The sequence below is a fragment of the Cucumis melo genome, chromosome 5 (genome assembly GCF_025177605.1).
Source record: "Cucumis melo cultivar AY chromosome 5, USDA_Cmelo_AY_1.0, whole genome shotgun sequence".
Classification (NCBI taxonomy): domain Eukaryota; kingdom Viridiplantae; phylum Streptophyta; class Magnoliopsida; order Cucurbitales; family Cucurbitaceae; genus Cucumis; species Cucumis melo.
In genome coordinates this window covers 25,440,002-25,456,364 of record NC_066861.1, presented here as the reverse complement: position 1 = coordinate 25,456,364, position 16,363 = coordinate 25,440,002, and the positions used below count along the sequence as shown (strand labels likewise).

General features: G+C 30.6%; 1 protein-coding gene across 5 annotated transcripts; it reads left to right on the top strand.

Moving 5' to 3' along the window:
- Positions 1–7,368: 7,368 nt before the first annotated feature.
- LOC103493470 (autophagy-related protein 18b) lies at positions 7,369–16,011 on the top strand. 5 transcript variants are annotated; one of them, XM_051084623.1, is made up of 12 exons: positions 7,394–7,523; positions 8,123–8,243; positions 9,100–9,173; positions 9,886–9,959; positions 10,066–10,175; positions 11,488–11,579; positions 11,911–12,023; positions 12,500–12,619; positions 12,963–13,108; positions 14,126–14,242; positions 14,528–14,593; positions 15,581–16,011. In XM_051084623.1, the coding sequence occupies exons 4-12, from the start codon at positions 9,912–9,914 to the stop codon at positions 15,720–15,722; spliced, it is 954 nt and encodes a 317-aa protein (XP_050940580.1). In that variant the 5' UTR covers positions 7,394–7,523; positions 8,123–8,243; positions 9,100–9,173; positions 9,886–9,911; the 3' UTR covers positions 15,723–16,011. The 5 variants fall into 5 exon arrangements, with proteins under 5 accessions (XP_008452439.1, XP_008452446.1, XP_050940580.1 ...); XM_051084624.1 differs by having other exon boundaries at positions 7,399–7,523; positions 8,136–8,243; XM_008454217.3 differs by lacking the exon at positions 8,123–8,243 and having other exon boundaries at positions 7,369–7,523.
- Positions 16,012–16,363: the final 352 nt, after the last annotated feature.

Genomic DNA, 16,363 nt, shown 5'->3' with positions numbered 1-16,363 from the left:
ACGACATATGTGGTTCAAATTTTTCTATCTCTGATTGTTGTATTCAAAACTATTGAAAATATTTATAAATATAGCAAAATATCATTGCTTGTGAATGATAGATCCTGATAAATTTTTATTAATGTCTTTAACGCTAAAATTTTGTTATATTTATAAATAAGTTATTTATTTTAGTATAATATGTTTTCCAACCTCTAAAATAAATTTGTATTAGGACATTAAAATGACTCTTCAAAATGTTTGGTTTTTTTTTTCTTTTCAAAATATTGTTTTTCACAAATTGAAAAATCATTACAAACCAAACATATCATCCAATTTTCTCAATTACTTTGAACTTATTTCCATTTTAAGAAAGTGATTTTTTGAAAAAAAAAAAAATAGAGCTACCTTTTTAAATCTAACACTCTTTCTTAAAGCTTTATTTTGGTTTGGCCTTATGGTGCTAATTAATGAATAAAAAAAGTAATTAAATGGTTATTAAGAAGTTGATTTACAATAAATAATTACTCAAACCCCATAATTAAGGAAATAGGATTAAAAATGTTCAATCATCCAATCCTTTCATCTCTTATGGCTCCATGAGTTGTTTCCAACTAATTTTAGGAATAATATCAATATTCCTTTAGGTTTAGGTTTGGTATTAGTTTTTTTTTTTTAAAGTTTATTTTTAGTTTTTAAAAATTAGATAATTTATTTAAATGTTTCTTAGTTCCAAAAGTTAGGCTGATTAGCTTTGAGTTTTACTCAATTTGACAAGATTTTGTCGATGAATGCTGAGCTAAACTTATTTTGAAGTAATCATAGATAATTGTTCTTGTATAAAGTAGGGTAATAGATTTGAACCACATATATCGGATCATCCTCAATAATGTCAGTTGATCAATTGAGTTTTCTTGTCGACATAATTAATTAATTAATTAATGTTTTCGTGTATAATATGTTTCACTTCAATTTGATAAACTTGTAGGGGAAAATGATATGTTATGTATAGTCAATTTATTCCTTATAGAAATAAAGTGTAGTCAAAGAAAAATAAGAGAAAATGAATGTTTGTTTGTCAAAAAAGAAAAATAAAAATAAAAAGGAGAAAATGGATTGATTTGATTTATAAATTGTGTCCTAAAAAGGAAATAAAAGGACCAATTTTACATCATAAAATATTTGATTTCTTGTGAATTTTTTTCCTAAAAAAAAATCATTTTTTCAATAGAAAAGGATGTTACAATTATTCATAAAAGAACAAAAAAATAAAAACAAAAATCAATTAGTTCTTTAAAAAAAATCTCTAAAAACTTCTTTTTAACTCAAATTTTTATTAAAACTAGTTTTTTTTTCCATGGTTAAGTTAGTCAATATAAAATTGAAAAAAAAAATAACAAAAGACAATTTTAATCGGTTAGAATATAGTTTACTCGAGCAAAACGTAAAAGGGGGTTCGAATCCACACCTTACTTGTTAAAGTAAAAAAGTTACTATTCAAAACATTTTGATAGACAGAAACAAAACCTCACGAGTTTGTTTGAAAAACAAGAGATTCATAATGCGTTAGTAAGAATAATTATCATCGATATCAAACCAGTCATGAAAGATCACTTTTCGATATTTTTCTTTTACAATATATAAGTCGAGAAAGTTCATTTTAGCTTTTTTTTTTCTTTTTGAATTTAACGTAGTAAAGATTAAGAAGAAAAACCAATGATCGGGGGATGAAAGAGTCAAATTCTTCGAATTGTGAGAGAAGTAGTGAAGAAAAGGTGTCATTTCAATCCAGCTGCAAGGCAGCAAAAGCAATCCATATCACTTCAATATCTAAAAGTGTTGTTTTTTTTGCACAAAATTTTTGGAATAGGAATTTGAGATAAATGCAATTTTATTAATCACAAATCTTAGGGATTCCTTTTGTTCTTTCTTTCTTTTATTTTATTTTGATATGTAAGGCCTTTCATTGGTGGAGGACCATCACCAATCATTCTACAACTTGCCCGTACGTTTCCTCCAATTGTCAATACTTTCATCCATATTTATATTAAAGAAAAGTTCAAAATGTTTGTCCTATAATCATATTTGTTTTTCAAATAGTGACAATATTTTTAAAATTGAAAAAAAAAAATAGTTTAGATCTTATTATAAAGTATTAACTTTCATGATTATTCAAATTTGAAATCTAAATCAATGTTTAATTGATGTATAGACATTGTTTTGATATAAGTTTATTTTAAATTAAAAAAAAAAAAAGAAAAAAAAGAAAGAGTTTGGTCTTTGCAACTTACTAGTTTTTTTTAATCTAATTAATAGGTTACTTGTACAACAGGGGCGGATTTATTAAAGGGCCATGGGGCGCGAGTCTCTCTTACATTATCGATCTTTGTATTTCAATATTAATTTCGAACTGTCAAATTAAGATATATATTAAATAATGTTTTATTTTAACTAAATATTGGTTTTGGTGTATTGGTTGTGCCCCTACGTTATAACCTTCAAGTTGAGAGTTCGAAAAAGAATATGAATATCTAGAGAAAAAAAATGCAACAAGTTGGTAATTTAAACTTTCACTCTCTCAACGATATTTTATGAAAAATATTTTATTTATTTTTTATTTTTTTGATGTAATTTTTAAATTCACATATTTGCAAAAAATCATGTCAAAATTGTCGGTCTTGCTTTATTCTTACAAATGTAGCTAATGTTATTTTTGAAATTATGTTTAGCATGCTAATACACATACAACCCAATACTATGTAATTATATTTGTTAAAAATAGAATTATGAAAATAGAATCAAAATGTTTATTTAAAAAAAAAATGAAAAACAATAACTAAAATATCCATGTTAAAAGCCACAAACAAAAGTAGAATATGGTTGACACTTAAAATACTAAAAGTATAAATATTTTGAAAGCCAAGGATCAAAGTGAGTTTTTTTTTATAAAGAAAATATAACAGAACACCTAGTGAAACAAGAGTCTCTTCACACGACATAGAAGAGACAAAAGCGGGAACATCATTCTCTCGAAAAAGCACCATAAAATCTTTCAAAGAAGAGGAAGACAAACAAGATCCCAAAAAGGAATTCCAAACAGGAAAAACTACTAACTTAGCTTGCAAGTGTGCAACCATAATACACTCTCTTAGAAACTTAAAAAAGAAACAGGTCTAAAGGCTTTAGTGTTCATGATAAGTTCTTGATTTCAGAGAGACCCTGCTAGAGTTCCAGTAAAACAAAAATAAACTCAAACGAGTTAGATTCCACAGGCAGAGACGATGGTGGAGCACTTGAAGTTGAGAAGAGCATAATAAGATTTAGGATTTTATTTTAATCCGTATACCCAAAATGGTTTTGGTTATTATTAATAAATTTGTCCAGCAAGTTTTTTTGTTGGGAGAAATAAACTTGTTGGACAATTTTGATTCTTTGAATGAACTTTAGATTTTATTTATACCTGTCGATCTTTTTAGATGATTGGTCCATGGACCCATTGATCTCCTTGATTGATTAGACTTTAGGCTTCATGAACCTTTTGGAAGATCAACCTTTCAACTTGTGACATATTTTTGAAGTGACATTTGACTTGTAGATCAACTTAAATTGCATTTGGCTTTGTCGATCAATTTGGATTAATTTCTGGCTTATTGATTGTTTGAACGGACCTCTGACTTGTTAATTGACCTAGATCAATTTATGGCTTGACGAAGAACTTAGATCAGTCTATGACTTGTTGATTGACTTGAGTTGACTTATAACTTGTTAATTGTTTTAGATATTCATCATGCGGTTTTGTTAATAGGTTTGGATAGACCTTTGACTTGTCGATCGACTTGAGTCGACCTTTGACTTGTTGATCATCTTGGATTGACCTCTGACTTTTTAGTTTTGGAAGACGTTTAATCTTCAAAACATTGAGAGAATTAATTTCTTTAGATCTTTAAAGATTAAAAAAAATTAGACTATTCTTTAGGTCTTCAAACATTTAGAATTTCATGAGGGTTATATTTTTCAAAGCTTCAATTCTCAAAACTTTAAATTTTTGAAAGCTTAAAGTTATATTCTTCCGATCTTCTCAATTCTAAACCTTCCATCTTTAGTTCTTCCTAGGGTTAAGCCTTTTTCACGCGCTTTACGTGGGTTTAGATCCCATTCCTTTTGGGGCCAAAGATTGGGTGTGAACCTAATAATCTTCTTTGGCTCAAGTTTTTATAATGAGTTTTTAATTGGGTTGGACTTCCAACTTGGACAATTTTTAATTAAATTAAATTTATAATTCCAAGCACAATCAAGGAGTTTAGTCAAATTTATTGATGGGCAGACGAGAAGAATAGCAAAATAGAAGATTTACTTTAGATAAATGATAAATTTTTATTTAAATTGATAAAATCAAAAAATCAAAAAATATGGAAAAAAAATTACCGGAACACGGTTTTAAATGCCCATACCTAAGTGAAAAACTTGAATCATAAAATATCATTATTTAAGAAACCACGAATACCCTATAGTTAAATCAAACTCCCAATACACAATTAACACCTGTCAAAATCCTAATTTCTCCCCAAAACCCGTAAATTTACCATCAAAGCTCCACATAATTTATGTAGTCGTTTCATATCGTGTGCATTCAGGCATTCAAACGTTATCAATCTCTTCACATCTTTCAAACCTTTCAAACACTTAAGGCATTCAAACTTTAAGGGAAAGAGGGTCACCGAGCAATATTCTTGAAACTCTTCAAAACTGAAAAGATTCCAGCTTTCGTATCTTCCATTTTCGTAGATTTTATCGAACAGTATTCTTGAAACCCTTCGTCCCCTTCAAACCTTTAAAGTCTTCCATCAGTTGCAGAAACGATTGGAGTTTCCAACTTCGTTCCCTTCAACGTTGTCATACATTTGGCGCAAATCAAGGGATTTTCTTCTTGCTGGCTATCTTCTTCATCAAAAAGATTCCAGGTTCAGGTGAGCTTCTTCATTGGTGCAAAGGCTTATTTTCGCTCGCAGTTCTTCTTTTGTTCGTTTGAGTTCTAATTCTTAGGAAATTCTCAATGCCATTGTACTTCTCAATTGTGGCATGCACAACAATATTAACTGATAATATTTCACTGTTATCAAAAACACATTCAAGTGATCTCAGAAATTTTGTCAAGGTTAGAAAAGAAACATGTAAAGTGTATAATATTTTTTATTTTTTAATTATAGGGTATATATAGATACAGTTGTGAATATAAATTATTTATTTTGTTTATTTAATTATTCTTTTAAATTACATAAACGATGTATCAAAAGATATCCCCTTGATTTTAGGAACAACAAACACAAATACACTGTAATTCACCACAATCAAATTCAACATATTCCAGAATACCAAAATACACGGATATTCACAAATACTTAGAAGTTGAAACAAAACAATGGAACAAAATCTACAAGTTAACTACACTTCAAAGTATCCCACTTCATAACACATAACACTCCAAACATAATACACAAATACACTGTAATTTACATCAATTAGATTCAACATATTCCATAATGGATCAGATCATAGACAACAATTCACAAATATAGTGTAATTACCCCCAAATTCAATGCATTCGATATCAAATAGCAACCACATACCTTGTATTTTACGTATACAGAATTCATAATGCTAAGTACTATATCACACATACCTCAGCCTTTTCTTGAGTCATTGGTGCTTTCCTTTTTCGTCTTTTATCCTCTTTGGTCTTTTCTTCCTTGTTAACACTCTTAACCTATGTTATAAAAAGGAAATTGATAACAAAATTCGATATAACTTCCTTTCCCGGTCTGTCTTTTATCCTTTTTGGCCTTTTCTTCCTTAAAAAGGAAATTGATAGCAAAATTCAATATAACTTTTACATTTATTAGATGTTACTGTTACTTTTTTTTTTCTTTGTCGTATCCTTTTTTCTCTTTCTATTCTCTATTGATTTTTCATTTGTTTTAGTTGTTTATTTCGTCCCTGAACTACATCCTTCATTCACTTCTGTCTCACCTTGTCCTTCTTCATCTTGTTCTTCTTGTTTATCATGTTCACTTTTCAACAAGATTTGTTGGATAAAGGTTATATTATGAATTTACTAAATATAGTACATTTTAAATTGAACTACAACAATGTAGACAACATACCTTCTCTTCATTCTTTGCTTCTTTACATTTCCTTCTCATAAATCGCCTTTTTGAAACCTACACAAAACCCAACATCAAAAAAAAAAAAAAAAAAGTATATAAAACATCAAAACGTTTAATGTAAAAAAAATGCAAATAACGTGAATATTAACATTCACAAAAAACAGTCTCAAAATAATTAACGTAATATGTATATAGATTTAAATATATAGTTTGTATTTATTTTTTTTTAAATCTATACAACTGACATAAAAATATAATTTTTTTAAATAAAAAATAAAAATCAACCAAAAAAATGTGGATAATCCTAATTGGTATTATTTTAGGAGAGGATCTAAAATGATAAATGGTTTGAAATACGAAGAATTTGAAAATATTGTAATTATCTTTGACATTATTTTAGGGAGAGGATTTACTATTTAAATTCAAATGGTTATTAAACATATATATATATATATATTATGAATTATCGAAGTAAATTGTTAATAAATTATTTGAATTATAAAGAATCCAAAAATCTAGTAGAAAATATCGACATTATTTTTGGGATGTTGGTGTAATATTCTGAAACAAAATAGTCGATTTAGTTAAGATTTACCAATTTTGGATGTTGTTTATAAAATATACTGTCACTTGTGAATCCTAGATATTTTACTTTATTTTTTTAGCTATTCAAATACACTCTATCTAGAATAATAGATTGCTTTTAAAAATAATTAATAAAAGCACACAACAATTTTGCTATAACTTTTATTATTTTCATCTTTTATTTATTTTTTTAATTTGCTATTTCTACTATTATCTCTTTATTAATTATTGTACAAACTTAAATACCATTGAATGAATAAGGCCTATCGTTGTGATCAAATGTTCACGAACAACACACATTACAATTAAGAATCAAAATTTATTGAAATTACATAGATTAAAATGAATATTTAATAATATTAAAACCGGATGAAAATTATTTTGTTATATTTTTAAAAATATTTTAGTTAAATTTTTAAAATTTGGAAATAGTCGAATTATATTTGAACAATAAATTTATAAAATAATCACCAAATAATTGAGGCCTACTTAATTTATAATCGATCTTCTAATTTTTTACACTTCATCAGAGCCGTCCGCTATAAGTTAAGTGTTACGTAAACGAACGGTCAAGATGGAAGAGCACGGACAAAACAAGACACCCAATTACGCCGAGTCTACCGTCTTACGACCTCCAACTTCTTTTCTTTTTGCTTCCGAATAAACAAACATCGGTTTCAAAGGACTCGCGTCTTTCAACTACGATTCTCTCTCTTTCTCGATATCTTTGTCTCTTATGGCAAATCAACCGTCTTCGTACCCCATCCTATGTGCTTCCTTCAATCAGGATGCTAGGTATGTTCTTCCTTCTCTCTCTCTCTCTCTCTCTCTCTCTCTCTCTCTCTCTCTCTTCTGTGTATCAGATGCTGGTCTGATCATTCTTTGATTCTAACTACTTCGAAACTCATTTTCATTGAATTTTGTGTAATTTGGAGGTGTGAGGAAAATTATGTAGTGTTTTTCTTTTGTGCTCGTTACGTAATTCTGTTTGTTTGAGTTTTTGTGAGCTAGCTGGTGATATTGTGTATGTGTGGATTTCGTATTATCGGAGTCTTTGAATTTCTTTGAAGTTTTATGAATAGGTTGGTGTTTAGCAACATTGAGTTTAGTGTGGAGGAATGAGGGATGTGGTTTACTGAATTCGCGTTAATGTAGAGTTTGAGGATGGGCGACGCAAATTTGTTCGTTCATAATTATTTCTATTGTTTCAAGTGCTTGCAACAATCTTTCAGCAAATTGGTGGTGTTAGATGTCTCAAAAAAGATTAATTTTGACAACCTAAGTGGCAACCAAAAAGCTTCATTGAAGTAATCCAATTATTACCGGTGCAAATTTTGACAACATTTTCTGTTACATTACATCTACTACCCAAACTTGTATGGTAAACCTTGTAGGTTTCTTTTGAAGGTGTTTATAGAGCTAATAAAGTTTTCTCCAAAATTAAGTTGTGATTGTCAAGCACTGTGCGTGGAGGAGTTTGAATCAATTTCACACACACGTATATCTATGAGTGTGGTATGACCCTGTCCCTTACCTTACTATATTTGGTTATCAAGAAAACTCATTTGATATTAAATTCAAGGTAGGTGTGCACCATAGTTTGAACTCATTCTCTTTTTCAGATTTTTTGTTTGCCCCAATAGCCAGTAGGTCATACCATGGTAGCTGAATAAAATTTATATTATACCTAAATATTACCAACCAGCATGATGAATAGAGAGATAAACAAGACATTCAATGATGAGCAAATAGGTGGAAAGACACTTGGCTCATTGAAAGAGGAGAGAATGAATTTCACACACACGTATATCTATAAGTATAGCGTGCCCTTAACTTTACTATATTTTGTTATCAAGAAAATTCATTGGATATTAAATTCAAGGTAGGTGCCCACCATAGTTTGAACTCATTCTCCTTAATGTTGTAGTTAGAGAGAAATATCATAGGCATGAAAAGGAGTATCAAGGCTGATCACAATTTATTAGCATAGTGATGCTAGAGGTTAATGCATTCCACAGAATACCTGAGTGAATGCTTCATAATCATAGGATTTGAATTATTCTAGGAGTCCGGATTTTATTTCAAGTCCTACAAATATGTTGGCCCTTTTTATTATTGAAGCAAGTACGTGGAGAAGAAAAACAGAGAGTTGAAAAGAGTTCAAAGTGTAGTGACATTTTTTTCCTGTTATACATATCTCAGCCTTTTGGCTAAAGATCAACTGTGTGACATTGTTCTTGTTTGGTTTTTTTCTTGTCTCAATATCCTCTTTGAGTGACTACCCATACTTTGAAGAACTAGATGCAAATAATAAATAAATAAATAAATATATAGATGAGTATCCAAGTATTGATTTGGTTGGAATTGGCAGTTTATTTGCAATAGGCACAAGAGATGGTTTCCGAATATTTGATTCCAATAGTGGAAGGCTATGCTATGAACGAGGTATGTTTTTGAGCAAGACTCTTCATCTTTTTTTTTTTTGTAATTTTAATTTTGACCACAAAGATGCTTTTATGATGGACATAATAACAAAAAAATGAAACCGTTCATTTGTATCTTTAATTGCATTATTCTATAGTACATATAGAACTCCTTATGCTAACTAAAATGACTAGGTATGGAACATACTCATTTGTAATTTTTGTGAAAAGATGCTTAGTCTTGTTGATTGAAGCCGAGTTCTTGCTGGAGCCTTGATGTGTCTTGACAAATGATTCTTTTTTCTTTTTGAATCATGGACTAGTAAAAAGTATATATAGATAACTCCGGAAATCATGAAGTATAGACTTGAAGTAAGTACTTATATGATGAAATAGTTTTCAAAACATGTCTACAGCCAGATACTCGTTAGTGAAGCGTTGCTATTAACGCATGGAATCAGAAATGTTACATGATTGCAAAATAATTTCATTCTCGTCATTTTTTCACACATATAAGTAAACATGGGCATAGTATTTGATCTTGTTTCAGATAAAAATGAATTTGAATTTTCTTTAACAAGTTGATATCTATTGTCATTTTTGCAATCAGGTTTTCAATCTTTTGTTAGAAAAGAACAAACTTGAAGATTTCTCACTATTTAGAATTTTGAAGTATGAAGCTCTTGAGTTCACTATTTGTGTTTAATCTAAAACTTTCACATTTCGTTTGCCAGTTCTTGGTGCATTCAATATTGTTGAGATGCTGTTTAGCTCTAATCTTGTTGCCATTGTTGGAGCTGGTGAACAGGTAATTTGGAAGCTAATTCAGCCACATTTCAAATCCATGCAGTATCTCACATTTTATGTGTCTGGCTGCTAATTAATGAAAGTATATTTTCTTTGATTTTTCACAGCCATCTTTATCCCCACGTCGTCTTTGCTTGTTTAATACAATGAGTGGAAATGCTCTTAGAGAACTGAATTTTTTAACTTCAATACTAGCTGTTCGCATGAATAGGAAAAGGTAAAGGGAAGAAAATCTAGCTTTTTGAGTTGCATTATTTTCTAAAAAATGGTTATATGTATTAATATTATTTTTTTACAATCAACATACATTTCCATTATGTATGGCGAACACAAATTTTTATTTTACTTTTTATCATATAAGTTTGTTTTAGCATGAAATTGCTGATGGTAGTTGATAACTTGAACAAGTTGATGGCTGAGGTAGCTTGTATTCTAATTTGTAGTTGGCAGTGTATGTTGGTCACTTCCTCTGAGAAGAACGCACGTACAACCAAAAAGAGGGAAAAGTTAAACACAACTACCAGAACTTTATAAATGAACTTGAGAGGTGAAGCTAGCCTAGATGATCTGAATACTAGTTATTGATCCATATGTCTCGGATATTTGTAGATATTTTGACCATCGACTATACCTACCTTTGAAATCTAGTATCTACATTTTCAAGCTTGTTTAGTCAAAGAAACCATCTTTCTATTATTAAATTTAAGGGTATAAGATGTTCTTGACATTTTGGTTATGCTTTTACTCTATCATTTGCTTTTGAGCAATATCCCATAATTTTCAATTTGGTGGCTTCAATTCTTGGATGTAGTTTGTGTTTTACTTTTCCCTCTTTTTGGTTGTACTTGTGTTCTTCTCAGAGGAAGTCGCCAAAATACATAAACAACCTACAAATTTGCTAGCCAAAATTTCTTTTTGTGATCCACCTGAAGTTAGCTCTTGATCCAATCTCTTTTCTTTTAATTGGAAATCTAATCCTTGTGGTCTATTATTGAAAGGAAAACCACCAAACATACTTGATTTACTAGAAGGAAGTTTGTTGGTGGTGCACTAGACCCTTCCTTTTCAGAGGAGGAATTCATGAGTTCGACTAGGCCATTAACCAATGAAACTTTACAAGCATCAGTAACTTTTTTTTTATTCAAGTTAAGTCGAGAATAACTATGTCAGTTAATGTAGTAGTAATCTGGTATCTATGATATGAAAACGAAATGCAAGAATTTCAAGGATGTTTCTCATCTTTCGGTAGTTTTTTGCATTTGATTTTATTTCATAAATTGTACTGGTAGCATGATTACCTTTTTATTAGACTTTTTCATCTTTCATTTCCAATTGGCATGATCTTTTGTAACTCACCATATGTTTTGGAAGTTCTGTATGCTCCCTTCATTTCATTTATCAATGAAATTTCTTTCTCCTTTCAAAACAAGTTATTGTAATAAATTATAATCGGAACCTATAAAATTTCTTTTTGTACTTCTACCAGTATTTTAAGCTGTACTGATTATAAGATTTGATTGAAAATGCAGACTTGTTGTACTACTGCAAGATAAGACATACATATATGACATAAATAGTCTCACAATCTTGGACACGATTGATACGGTACCAAATTCAAAAGGTCAGGTTGGTATATATTCCTGTTGTATTTGCTATCTCCGGCATACTATGTTCATGCTAGAGAATTTTGTCTAAGTTTCTAGCATTTATCTACATTGCTGTTCTATTCAAGAATTTTCATTTGCTCATTGCAATGCTTGAACTTGGTAAAGAACTTTTAACTCTGTCGTGTTTATATTTTTATGGCTCAAACACAGTTGAGCAAAGGCTACATGCTTAATAAGTTTATCCAAATCTTGCATACTTAGTAGGTTGGGTTTTGATTCTGATGCATGAATAATAAACTAAAATTAAGTGACTGAGGGTTCTTTCCTGAAAATGAAAATTCTTAGGAACCTGTGCATTCTCCCCCAGTTTGGATGGTTGCTTCTTAGCTATTCCAGCCAGCATCACCAAGGGATCTCTGTTGCTGTACAATGTCATGGAGCTTCAGTTGCACTGCGAGGTTTGGGCTTGAACTTTCCTTGTTCTAGGGAAGGAAGAATAATATATAGAATACAATAAAAAATTGTTCCCCGACACGATCTGTATTGAAATTGTCAAGGTTTTATTTTATGTTTTTTTTGTGTGTGTTTTTACCATTGTTTTTGGAACGAAGAAATTGTCATGGTTATTAATGCAAATTTGTCAACCCTAGTCAAATGTGCTTGGTGAGAGTGGATAAAAGTGCACACACACTCTTTTCAGGAAGTTTTGGGAACAGGATCTAGTCTGTACTGTCGCACTCTTGACGACAATTAAACATACTTGACGGTTTCAGTTTTTTCATATTTCAGATTGATCCTTGTGATTTTGGTTTTATTTATTGACCATGATCTTAAATGGCAATAATTTGTGCAATTTATCCTTTTTAATTGTCCATATTTAAGTTTTAATCCTTTTTTAAATATATCCAACTGTTTTGTGCAAATTTAATTACAGATTGATGCTCATCGTGCACCACTAGCCACAATGGTTCTTTCTTCAAATGGGATGTACATAGCAACAGCATCAGAACAAGGAACTATGATTAGAGTTCATCTGGTATCTGAAGCAACAAAGGTGGAGAATACTATACCATGCCCTCAAAAGTCTCTGTAAATTTTATTGGATATTTACTAACAACCATGTAAGATGCTTTTAATGATTTTTGAAATCGTGATCAGAAACAGGTTTTTACCATCCTATCCTTCGAGCTTTAAAACTTCCAAAACCAATTTTTTTTTAAAAAAATAGAAGTGTGTGTATGTATTTTGCAGCAAAATAAAATAAATATCAACCAAGTTAAATTATAAGTAATTTCAACTCTTTCGTTCTTTGGTAACTCTGCCTGTCATCAGTTTTGTCGACATGGTCGAAGAATTTTTCCTTCTTTCCATGGTATCTAACTCAAGTTTTTTGGCAGTCGTATAGTTTTCGCAGAGGATCATATCCATCAACTATATTTTCCTTGTCCTTTGGTCCATGTTCTCAAGTTCCAGAAATTTTGGTGGCAACTAGTTCTTCTGGTTCTGTTCATGTTTTTCCTCTTGGATTTGCTATAAACCAAAGGTGACTATTATGCATCTGTTATCTCTTCAGAAATCCAGGAATGAAGTGTTAAATTATTTTTTTACATAATGTTGTATGAGTATTTACGCATGCTTGTGGGATTCTTTATTATTATTATTATGTTTTATTATTATTATTATTATTATTATTATTATTATTATTATTATTATTATTATGTTTTATTATTATTTTTCTGAAACGTTCTGAGATTCTTTAATTGCATCTTTTTACGGTTAGGTTTTAGCTTTAGGTGCATCAGTTCTGCTTCACGTCAATAATGCATTTTGACATTGCATTATTCATCATTATCCTGATGTGTATTTCCCGACCTTTCAACCTTTGACTTTGATTATTTTCTTTATTACTTCATTCCTTTTTATATTTCACATTAGAACTTTAAGGTTCTTAACATGCAAATCTTTCGGTCTGTTGGATTTTGAGTCTGATTATGAGATTAGAGATGCAAGATAGATTTCCCCAGCTTTCCTAGAGACTAGAAATTATTGAAAGAAAAAGAAACTGTGAGGTCATGGAACGTTACCTGAAAAGAACCGTGAAGTTGTGATGATAATTTCCTGTATTACAGAAATTCAAGTTAATGAGGTCTGGGAGGGTCATGTCAACTAAGAACTGAAATATAAAATTTTATTTTAAATACTTATCAAGAATTCATACATCTGTGAAGTTTAATCTTTTCTATTCTTTTTTTTAAAAAATTATCTACTATTAATGCACGTTGACATGTACCTCATGTTGTTTGGATATTCAGATGATATTTTGTTTTCTAGTGTCTTGCTTCTTAGAATGCATCTCAGGTTACTGAATAATTCAAAGCCATTAAGTTTTTCTTATACCAAAACTTTCCCTTCTTGCTGTAAGCTCTTCATGGCATAAACATGGGAGTGGTTCACACTCTTTCATCCTTTTTGATCAGCAAAGTTTATGCAATGGAGATTGAAATGATCTGATTGCCCTTCTGCTGATTAGCTTGACATAATCTGGTTCCTTTTTCCTCAGAAGCAGCAGAAGGTCAGGTGGTTTTCTTGGATCGATAATGCCCGACTCAATAAGTGATGCACTAGATCCAGCGCATCATCACATAGTTCATAATGCTGCACCAGCAGGAATCAAAAGGTATGACATGTTAATTGAAAATTTTCTTTTGTAATATGTAACCGTTGTGTTTTTTATTATTCAAGTAGGCAAATTCTATTCCCCAAGAGAAGAAAAATGAATTTGATCCCTTGATCTACAAGTTTTTTGTTTAAGCTCCTTCGAAAACTTTTTTGGCACGAGATATGTAGCTTTCTTTTGGAGAACCATCGAATCATTCTAATTTGTGGATGATTCTTAGTTTTTGCTAAAAAATTCCAAGTTCATGATTCTTTGCTATCAAGTTTATGTAGCGTTCTTTTCCAGCTATGCAGTGATACGCAAGGTCGACAGGGTTTCTAACACTTCAAGTTCTGAAATTGTATCTTGCCAGTGAGTTGTTTCTAATTCTGCAACTTATCCTTCTGTTTTCTTCAAACGTGTTTCCGGATCACGTAGACATGTAAATTACAAAAAATCTATCACAGAAAAAAGGACAAAAAACTCCAATTGTTAAGAATAGGAGACAAAACATCACTACAAAGAAACTTGGACCGCTTGTTGAAATGGTCTTCCGAGGATAAGTTCCTTAATTCCACCAAATAAAACCCATTTTGATTAGGCGAGGACCATATTTGCTTATTATAATAGTATGTTATAGAGCCCCTTGCTCCTAAGCCTACTACCACTTTAGTTTTGGAAACAAAATTCTTATGACACTTTCTAATAGGAAATCCCGCAGGTTCTTTCCTCCTTTAAGTGCCAATGACTATCCAAAAAAGAAATCCTAAATAAAAGGGTGGAAGGATATTCCTTTCCACCTTAGTAAGGGTATGTTAATAATTATTAGTTAGTGAGTTTGTTATCAATGGAGGGAAGGGGAGTCAAGAATGTGGATTCTGACAAATGGATCAGCGATGAAATTGGATTTTTGGGAGGAGTAGAGTACCATTGCCTTACGAAACAAAGAACTTGGGTCTTCAAACTAACCTCAAATTATTTGACCCAAATAGAATGAGGTCCACGCTAGTCCACCTGACAATTGGCCAAAAGCATATATGGTATGTTCCTGCTCAGGGTTTTTTTTTTTTTTTTTTTTTTTTTTCCCTCGTAGGGCATTGATATTATTTTCCTCAAAAAAAAAAAAAAAAAAAACAAACGTATCATCAAATCAAACTCGTTATTGGTCTTTCGAATTATACTATATTTGAAATTGTGGTAAGTCTTGAAAATTAAGATCATCGAGTATATTGAATCGTGATTCATGAGAAACGTGATCTTCAAAGGACCTCGTAATCAAACTCAATGAAGTTAATAACTTATTGAAAATAGTTGTTTGGTGTAAGTTCTTCTCTCATAACATTTTGGATTTGTATACAGGGCCACATTAGCAATCATCACCTACAATGGTTACTTCCAGGAGTACACCTTAAGTCTCAACAACCACAATGAATTCTCAAGAAGTCTGGATCGCGAATTCAATCTTATGACTGTGATAACTGATAACGACATTAGGTTATGAGTTTGTTTGCGTTGTTAACCAACAACTTTTCTCAACTCTCTCGTGGAAAGCCGAGAGAGTTGAGAAAAGTTGTCCATTATGACAACAAAATGACAAAAGGTCCTTTGGGTGTAAGTAAAAGTTGTTAACAAAATTAAGTAAATAGAAGAGAAAATGCAACCATAGGATTTGGGGGGAGGTTATTAGTTAATAGTGGTAATATAGTCATGGCATGCAGTATGTAAATTAAAAAATTATATCTGCTCTTTTATTATTTTTCTAAGTTATTGATTTTTTTCTCTTTCTTCCACCATTTTCTCCTTAAATGATTCATTTGTGATTTCACTAAACTGCCTTTTTCTTTTTCTTTTTATAATGGGTATAGAAATTCAATCTCCTAGAACTTAGAAAGAATTGCTCCTCACTTCGACTACTATATTCTTGTTAAAAATCGTTGTTTTATATTCTTCTATATGCATAAAAAAGAAATTGTTAAAGAGATTCAACCACCAATATTCAAAATGACTTTATTTAACTAAATTGTGGTTCGAAATATATTCATTGTTTATCTAAGTTAGATTGAATTGAATTGAGTAATTAGGTCAGATCGTGGTATTTCAAGCTCATGTGACTTTTTTGACAGAAAAATGAAAAATATGCAG